This window comes from Elephantulus edwardii, unplaced genomic scaffold, assembly GCF_000299155.1.
Source record: "Elephantulus edwardii isolate Elephantulus edwardi_28Jun2011 unplaced genomic scaffold, EleEdw1.0 scaffold00371, whole genome shotgun sequence".
Classification (NCBI taxonomy): domain Eukaryota; kingdom Metazoa; phylum Chordata; class Mammalia; order Macroscelidea; family Macroscelididae; genus Elephantulus; species Elephantulus edwardii.
The window spans coordinates 695,684-705,868 of record NW_006400121.1 but is presented as its reverse complement, the minus strand read 5'-3'; the positions used below and the strand labels follow the sequence as shown (position 1 = coordinate 705,868).

General features: G+C 38.5%; 1 protein-coding gene and 1 pseudogene across 1 annotated transcript in view; both read left to right on the top strand.

Annotated features, from left to right (window-relative positions):
* Window positions 1–2,814: 2,814 nt before the first annotated feature.
* NEK1 (NIMA-related kinase 1) overlaps window positions 2,815–10,185 on the top strand; it is a 229,495-nt gene continuing 222,124 nt past the window's right edge. Inside the window, exons 1-2 of the mRNA XM_006902136.1 lie at window positions 2,815–2,943; window positions 3,407–3,503. Of these exons, the coding sequence (XP_006902198.1) occupies window positions 2,827–2,943; window positions 3,407–3,503 (214 nt within the window). The 5' untranslated portion in view covers window positions 2,815–2,826. The remainder of the gene's footprint in view (window positions 2,944–3,406; window positions 3,504–10,185) is intronic.
* Window positions 6,478–8,400, top strand: LOC102876320 (annotated as a pseudogene).

The window sequence follows — 10,185 nt, the reverse complement described above, 5'->3', positions numbered from 1 at the left end:
TGGCACAGGATAGAGCAGGGTTTAGGGCTGTTGTACATAGGGTCGATGTGAGTCTCAAGCGACTCGATGGCACATAACAACATGAGAATAATGGGAATTCCAGAACACTTGATTAATCTAGGTGCTAAGTAGATCATTCAAGAGGCTGGACTTTATGAAGAAGAATGTGGCACCAGGATTTGATAAAAACTCATCAACAATCAACAATCTGAGTTATGCTTGTCGAAACTGAGGAAGATTTGAAGCGTTTGCTACAAATGATCAGTGACTACAGTCTTCAATATGAATTACATCTCAGCATCTTGAAAACAGGTTTTCATCAGTCCAGCAGGCAACATCATGATAGATGGAGAATATATGGAGGTTGCTATCGATTTCATCTTGTTTGGATCCACAATCAGCATCCTTGGCAAGAGCAGTTAGGAAATCAGAAGATGAGTTGCATTGGAAAAATCTGCTGTCAAGGATCTCTCCACAGTGCTAAAGAGCAATGATGTCAGTCTAGAGACCAAGGTACACTTGACCCAGGTAGTGGTCTTCTTAGTTGCTTGCTTTGCATCTGAGAGCTTGACGGTAAATATGGATGACAGAAGAACTGATGCCTTTGAGTTGTGGTATGCACTTACAAGACAACAAACAGGTCTGTTTTGGAGAAGGTGAAACCATATTGCTCCTTAGAAGCAAGGATTTTGAAACTGAAAGGAATATACTGAGTCATTGTATCGAAAGGAATTGGCAGATACAGAAGTATTTAATGAAGTCACATTTGAGCAAGATCCTATGGTGATGAAGGAAGAAGCTCAAGCTGCCTTGAAGGAAATAGCAAAAAATAAGGCCCCAGGAATAGATGGTATACCATTTGACATATTTCAGCTAACAGATGCTGCCCTGGATGTGCTCACCAAGTTGTGCCAAGAAATCTGGAGAACAACTGACTGGAAGAGATCTATATTTGTTCCCATTCCAACAGAGTGCAGAAACTACAGAACAGTATCATTGATTTCACATGCAAGCAAGATTCTACTGAAGATGATCCAAAAACGACTGGAATAGCACATCAGCAGAGAACTGCCAGAAGTCCAGGCTGGGTTTAGAAGGGGTTGTGGTACTAGGGATATTGTAGCTGATGTTAGATGGATCTTAGCTGAAAGCAAGGCATACCAGAAGAATGTCTATCAGTGTTTCATTGATTATGCAAAGGTGTTTGACTGTGTGGATCACAACAAACTGTGGCTGACTCTGAGAAGAATGGGAAATCCCAGAACATTGAATCGTGCTAATGCGAAACCTATACTTGGACCAAGAGGCAGTCATCAGAACAAAGCAGGGTAACACTGCATGGTTCAAAATTGGGAAGGGTGTATGCCAGGGATGTGTCCTATCTCCATACCTTTTCAACCTGTATGCAGAGCAGATTATCTGAGAGGCTGGGCTCTATGAGGAGAAGTGTGGCATCAGGATTGCTGGAAGATCTATTAACAATCTGCGTTATGCAGATGACACAACCCTGCTTGCTGAAACTGAGGAGGACCTCATGCACTTGCTGCAGAGGGTCTAGGACTGCAGCCTTCAGTATGGATTGAGGCTCAATGTCGAGAAGACAAATATTCTCACCTCTGGACCAATTGGTAGCATCAGGATGGATGGCGAAGAGATTGAGATTGTTCACAGCTTCAGTTTGCTCGGCTCCACGGTCAACACTCTTGACACCAGGAGCCAGGAAATAAAAAAAAAAACTTATTGCGGTAGGAAAGTCTGCTGTTAGGGACCTCTCTAAAGTACTCAAGAGCAACGGTGTGTCTCTGGAGACTAAGGTGCGCCTCATACAGGCCATGGTCTTTGCAGTCACTTGTTATGCGTCAGAGTTGGACGATGACTAGGGAGGATAGAAGGAGAATTTATGCCTTTGAGCTGTGGTGCTGGAGAAGAGTATTGAATGTACCATGGACTGCCAAGAAAACAGATTAATACTGGAGAGGGTTAAAGCAGGCTACTCCTTGGAGGCAAGGATTCTAGGGCTTCGTCTGACATACTTTGGACATGTTGTAAGGAGACACAGGTCCTTGGAGAGGGACATCATGCTTGGTAGAGGAGGGGAAGGCCCTCTGTGAGGTGGATTGATTCAGTGACTGGGGTAATCAGGATGGGTGTGTCAGAGGCAATGCTACTGGCACAAGATAGAGCAGGATTTAGGGCTATTGTACATAGGGTTGCTGTGAGTCGCAAACGACTCGACGGTACATAACAACAACAACTCAGATACTTTGGCCATGTTGCTTGTTGTGGGGGGAAAAACATGCTTGGAAGGGTAGAGGGTCAGAGGTGGAGAGGAAGACCCTGGATGAGATGATTGACCAAGTGACTGTGACAGTGGGGTCAGGGATGTCATAGATACTGAGTTTGGCTCAGGATAGTGCATGTTCAGAGCTGTTCTTTGTAGGATTGCTGTGAGTTGTAGTCAACTAGATGGCACCTACCTAACAATAGCAATATTGCGAGCTACTAATTAATTCATGTAGAAAAGCATTTTTCTCTAGATACGCAGTGAACACAATATTTGACTTTATAAAGTGTTCTTGTAAAATTGAACTAACACTGCTGGGCTTTTTAGCTGTAACTAGATTGCATGAGAAAAAAATGTGATAAAGCATAGCTTTTAATAAAAATTTTAAGTATTTTTAAAAACTCGTTGAATCATTGAGAAATTAGAATTTGAATTAACCATCTTGGTATTTTGTCATAACACAGTAATAAACAGTATACTTTACTTGACTGTTATCTTTTTATATCTAGCACATCTCTTAAGTATGTCTTAGAATAAGAACCATGGAAAAGTATGCTAGACTACAAAAGATTGGAGAAGGTTCCTTTGGAAAAGCCGTTCTTGTTAAATCCAAAGAAGATGATAAGCAATATGTTATCAAGGAAATTAGCATCTCAAGGGTAAGTTTTCATTTCTTTTCAACTATGCTTTTTCTCTTTATTCCTCCCCCTCCCTACTTATAACACTGAAATGTTTTGATTCTTGTTTTTGTTCTGGTTATTGAAGTAGTAGTCTGGTTACGGTGAACTGCTTATAAAAGTGAAAAGGATAGCACTATGTAACCTAAAGTGAAAGTTCGCCATCATCTCAGAGAGAGCCACTCATTTAATCTGTTTATCTTTTTAACTAGTCCTATAATACAAATTTGTGTATGTGTTTAAAAAAAAAACCAACCACAGTAGTCACTCTTCTATTACAGTTTAGTTTGTATATTTTAAAATATTTATGTTCCAGATTCAACTCATACATTTTATTTTGTTATTTTTAATTTTGTTTACTGTATCTTGATCTGCTTAACCACTGTAATATTGATGAACTTTTAAATTTTTGTTGATTGATTAATATCTTTTCCTCTTATTTAAGATGTCTGGTAAAGAAAGGGAAGAATCAAGGAGAGAAGTTGCAGTGTTGGCAAACATGAAGCATCCAAATATTGTCCAGTATAGAGAATCATTTGAAGGTCAGATATATTTTACAAGACAGTTCAAATATTTTAAGCCCTGAATCCAGCCGTATGTATTATCCTATTATACTATCCTATACCGTGGGTATAAACTTAATTCTAGGTTAATACTGACATACAATTCCTGTGTAGTTTCAGATTACCAAGCCCATACTGTGTTTGCTTAAAAACGAAAAGTGTGAGAAGTGAAAGAATTGAGAACAAAGCAAGAAAAAGAATTTTTATCTATTTGGATTCCAAGTGATGTCACACTGAGAAAATACTCTGTGATCTATTAGTGCAGCCCTATCTGTATTATTGTATTACTGAAGTATATTAAAAATGTTTTCAAGTTCTTAAAATGTTTTAGGTGCTTTTTTGAGAAATATATACTGTGCTATTTGAAAGGATATGAGATAAATTTCTTTATAGGCAGGTCACCATGGATTATGGAGGTTTTATCCAAATATCAATCTAATATTTATCATAGAATTTTAAAATTAATAAAACATAATCTAGATCAAAATTAGAAGATAGTTTCAGTGATAGTTTCAAGGTTATGTTATAGACTTGTTTCAGAATTGAAAGTGTGTTCTCATAGAAATCAGTACTACTAAGCTAGAACATTTGTTTTAGAAACCAAACACATGCATAATTTGAGTATTCTAAGGTACTCAGTTTATATTTTGATATTGGGAGTACAGTGACTATACTTTACATGATAGAGTGCAATTTAAATAATTTGTCCATCTCACACTTTGAATTTACCTAATTTTATTCCCTATAGCATCTGCTTTTTTAGTTTTGGGTCTCCCCCTTTTAGCAACAATTATTTACTATTTTAAGTTAATAGGTTTGGACAAATATTAACAAATATCCCAGCATCTTTGTATTGATGTTCAATTACTGTATTTACAACTGAATGTAGAAACATTTAAATGATTCAAAAGGGAAGTATATTCTTCTAATAAAGTTTTATTATCCCATCAACTTATTTTTAAAGGAATGTATGCAAATTAGAAGCATAGACAATATAGACATTATGAACTAGGGCTTAAATTGCTATTTTTTCCCATTATACCAGCATTTCAATTTGCTAGTGGTAAGCATTTTAGCAATTTGATGTTTATAATATAACCATAACCATAAACATAAACATCATATCATTAATGTGTAGTCATAAACCAGTACTGTAAAGAAGTCCAAGTTGCACAGAAGGCTTTGGCTAAAACATAAGGCTTCAGTGTAAAAAAAGCAATGACTGCATAGGAATGGCTATATCTGACTTTGACCTACTTCACCCAGTCAACATCAACAACACAAAACCAATTTTTATTAAGGTCAGACATGTCCTTTATGCTTCTGCACCTCTTTTTACTCATCCCAACACCAATCTTACTGCTTTAATGGAGCTAGAATCCAATATGCTCATGGACTACACAGACCCATATTAGGGAAGTAAAAAAGCTGTAATTCAGATTAGTAGCTGGGCCAATTGGCAGCACCATGATAGATGGGTAAGTGAATGAGGTTGGTAACAGCTACAGCTTGCTTGGCTCCACAGTCAACACTTTTGGCACCAGCAGTCTGGAAATCAAAAGATGAATTACATTAGGAAAATCTGTGGTCAGGGACCTCTATAGAGTACTGAGAAGCAACGATGCCACACTAGAGACTAAAGTGCACCTAACCTAGGCCGTTGTCTGTGCAGTTACGTGCTATGCAACAGAGAGATGGACAGTGACTAAGGATGATAGAAGATGATGCTTTTGAGTTGTGCTAGAAAAGAGTCTTGAACATACCTTCTGTACTTGTATACATAGTGACAGGCGACAACAGCACATAACAACCAGCAGAATACAGATAGGTGGTGATTGTTTACATTGAGTTGCCTGCGACCTGTAGCAACCCTATGTATAGCAGTTCTAAGCCCTGCCCTGTCCTGAGCCAGTTTCACTGATTCTGACACACCAACTCCCATTGCCTCAGTTACTTTATCAATCCATCTCATCTGGGGTCTTCCTCTCCTGCTCTGTCCCTCCACCGTTCTAAGCATGATGTCCTTCTCTAAGGACTGGTCTCTCCTAGCCACATGCACAAAGTATGTGAGACAAAGCTTCAAAATCTTAGCCTCCAAGGAGAAACTTGGTTTCAACTCTCTAAGATGGACCTATTTGTTTTCTTGGTGGTCCATGGTATGATCAACACTCTTCTCTGGCACCACAACTCAAAGACATCGATTCTTCTGTCATCCTTAGTCAATCCATATTGAAGACTACGGTCCTTGACTTGAAGCAGCAGTCTTCAGCAGTTTGAGCAAGCAAGGTTGTGTCATCTGCATTAACATAGGTTGTTAATGAGTCTTCCTCCAATCCTGATGCCATATTCTTCCTCATAAAGCCCTGCTTCCCAAATTATCTGTTCTGCATATAGATTGAAAATGTATGAAGACAGGATGCATCCCTGATGTACTCCTTTCCTCATTTTAAACCATGCAGTGTTTCTCTGCTCTGTTCTGAGGACTGCTTCCTGATCCAAGTATAGATTTCATGTAAGCACAATCAAGTATTCTGCAATTCTCATTTTCCTCCAAGGTTAGCCACAATTTGTGTGATCCACACAGTCAAATGCCTTTGCATTGTCAATGAAACACAGATAGTCATTCCTTTGGTACTCTTTGCTTTTTGTCAAGAGCCATCTGAAATTGGTAATAATGGTTCTAGGGCCGCAACCTCTTCTAAACCCAGCTTGTATTTCTGGTAGTTCTCTGTCAATGTACCATTCCAGTCACTTTGGGATAATCTTCAGCAGAATTTTGCTAGTGTATGATATTAGTGATATTGTTAGATAATTTCCAAATTCTATTGGGTCACCTTTTTTTTGAATGAAAATAAATATATGGATCTCTTCCAGTCAGTTGGCCAGGTGGTTGTCCTCCAGATTTCTTGGCACAACCTGGTGAGTACTTCCAGGGCAATGTTACAAAAAAAATTCATTTGATGCAAGTGACAAGAATTCAGTAATGAAAAAGAAAAGAGGAAGGGAAGATGAATCATACAATATTTTGGAAGTCATGTCAAAAGAGGAATTTATGTTTATGGCTAAAAAATGTAAAGAGAATGAGGATGAAAGCTCTTCTGCTAAATTCTACTTAGAAGATCTTCAGAAAAACAAAGATTCAAATAGTATAAATAAAGACAGATTGTCTCACACTGTTAGAATATTTCATTATTTTATGACTCAGTTCATAAATGTAATGGACAACTGGTACCCTTTCAACAACAGAAGCACTTTACGAGAGGAGTGATGTGGTGGTACCAAGTAGAAGGCATGGAATGGCTTAGGATGCTTTAGGAAAATGGTGTTAATGATGTCTTAGCTGATGAAATGGGTCGTCTTTGACAGTTCAGTGCATTGCTACAATTGCCTTGATGATTCAGAGAGGAGGACCTGGACCTTTTCTTGTGTTGATCCTTTGTCTACACTTCCTAATTGGATGGCTGAATTCAAAAGATTTATACCAGAAATTCCTACTGTTTTTTGTCATAGAATCCAACAAGAACGTAAAAAATTGGTAAAAAATATTTTTAAGATGGGGGAATTGTATACCAATGAAGGAATTTTTTTTTTTCTTTTCAAAGAGAGGAGCGAACTGGTGGGAAGGGGTGGGCAGGGAAAAATGTGCAGCAATGAATGAATGAAAATCCAAAATATCTTTAAATATTTATTAAAACTAATAAAAATGGAAAAAATATTTTAAAATGGAATGGGACGCTGCAGATTCACCCTGTGGCACTCACATCATTTGAGAAAGCTATGAGAGATCGAAATACATTATAGCATTGCTGTTGGAAATATTTAATAGTAAATGAAAGACACAGGATTAAGAACATCAAGTGCTGTTTTAATGGAATTAAAATGCTTCAATGCTCAAAACACACTTTTGACTGATATACACTTTTTAAAACAATTTAGTAGAACTTCGGTCATTGTAAAATTTTTTGTTGTCAGATGTATTTGATTACTTGAAAAGCTTTGAGTCTTGGTTTGATATTACTTCTTGTTGTTGTTGTTATATCCCGTAGAGTCAGAACCAGCCCGTAGCTGACCCGTCATTGGGTTTTCAGAGGCTGTTAATTGCATGGGAGGAGATTGCCTATCCTTCTCCCTTGGAGCAACTGATGGCCTCAAACCACATGCCTTTGGAATTGCACACAGCTTCTTGTCACAGGCCATCAGAGCCCTTATATGATATTACTAGTTTTTCTGAAACTGCTGAGGATGTTAGTTCTAAAAACAGAGAACAGAATGTATTATATGTGCTGACAGCCCCAGATTCTAACACTGTTCTTACCAAGAAGACTGAAATCTGATGTTACTCTTGAAGTTCTTCGTAAAAAGTAGCATTTTATGTACCACTTTCAAAGAAGCAAGAAACTTTTTATACAGCCGTTTTGAACTGCATAATTGCAAACATGTTTGGATCTAGTGAGAAAGAAATTGTTGAATCAAGTCCCACAGGTTATCCAAAATGCCATACAAGAAAATCAGTAAGTTTGAGTGAAATTAGACATTTTCCCAATGAATTGGAAATTTTAATCAATCAGACGTAGCCAGAAGTAGACCAAGAAAGTGCTATCGTGGAAATTAATATTCCATTAGAAGCTGAAGTCGATCTAAAGCTACAAGATATAATGACTCTGCTTTGTAAATGCTGTACCCATCCATATTAGATTGAACATACGGTAGTCTGTCACTCCAGAATTTAAGATTGATGAAGAATTGGTAAGAAATTCTGGGAAATTCTTAATTTTGGAACAGATGCTGCCAGAACTGAAATGCGGAGGTAACAAAGTGCTACTTTTCTTCACAAAGGACGAGGATGTTGGACATTTTGATGGACTACTGTTGTTAGTCTGGAGACTAAGGTTCACCTGATACAGGCTACGGTGTTTGAAATCACTTGCTATATGCATCAGAGAGCTGGATGATGAGTAGGGATGATAGAAGAATTGATGCGTTTGAGTGTGGTGGTTGAGAAGAGTTTTGGATATACCATGAACTGCTAATAGAATGAACAGGTTCGTCCTGTGGAGGGTGAACCAGGCTGCTCCTTGGAGGCTAGGATTTTGAAGCGTCATACAACACCTCTGAACCCTGCTTTTTCCTGTGCCAGCCTTATTTTCTTTAACACACCTACCCCTATTACCCTAGTCACTGAATCAGTCCATCTCATCGGGGTCTTCCTTTCTTGGGCTGTCCCCCCACCCTCCAAAACATGCTGTCCCTCTCCAAGGACTGGTTCCTCCTTGCAGTATGTCCAAAATATGTCAGACATGCCTCCGGGAAGCAGCCTGGTTTCACAACCTCTAGGACAAACCTGTTTGTTCTTCTAGTGATCCATGGTATATTCAGTACTCTTCTTCACCACGATGGACAAGTTTCAGTGAGGCTTCCAGGCTAAGAGAGGCTAGGAAGTGGATCTGCCTATCCACTTCTGAAACAATAGGTTTTTGAGAACTCTGAATTACAAAAGAATATTGTTAGATATAGTACCAGAAGATGAGCTCCTCAGGTTGGAATGCACTGAGAAAATGAGGAGAAACAGCTAAGGTCAATAATTTTAACATGAACTGTATAGACTATGAATTTAGGAACATTTAAAGTTATGAAAGAATGAAATCCAATGTCTTAAACATCAGTGAGCAGAGATAGACTAGTACTATTTTGTATCAGGTAATCTTTTGATCCACTTTGCTGTGAGTGGCAAATTGAAGAGGAATGGTAGGGCACTTACTGTCAAAAAGAACATTTCAAGATCTATCCTGAATTACAGTGCTAACAACAACATGAGTCATAGATCTTTCTATATGAATATTGATTACTGTTGTTTGGTGCCATTGAGTTGAGTGTGACTCATAGTGACCCTGTGATGGACTTTGTAAGTAAACCAGTTGATGTTGATTGCCATTGAGTCGAACACAACTCATAATGACCCTATGAATAAAAGACCTGAAGCCTTTTTGTAACTATCGACATTTATCTACATTCATAGATTTTCCATAGGCTTGTTGTCTAGGAAGAAGTGGATGCAGCCCCTGCTTCCAAACCTGTCTTAAACTGGGAGCTTCACCAAACACTGTCCACTAAAGGTAACCGTTATGGCATTTGACACCCCAATGACACAAGATTCAGCATCATAGCAACCCCACATTACCTCAGTACAGTGTATTAAGTAAACCAGTATAAAATACAAACCAATCTGAGCCCTGTCTTACCTCATCATCTCTGACACACTTGAGCCCATTGCTATAGTTGCTTTGTCAGTCCATCTTGTTGAGGGTCTTCCTCTCTTGCTGACCTTCCACCTGTCCCAGCATGAAGGTACTTTTCCAGGAAATAGCCTCTTCTGGTTACATGCCCAAGGTTTGTGAGAAGAAGCTTCATCATCCTTGCCTCCAAGGAGCATTCAGGATGCACTTTCCCAAGACATAGATGTTTGTTCTTTTGGCAGTCCATGGGCTACTCAGTACCCTTCTCTAGCACCACATCTCAGAAGTATTGATTAATTCTTCGCTCATCATTATTCATTAGACATGCATAGCAAGTGATTGAAAAGACTATTACCAAAGTCTCTCTTGCATCTTAGTTTTCAACCTTGCATCATTGCTCTTTAGTAATTTAGAGAGATCTCTGGCAG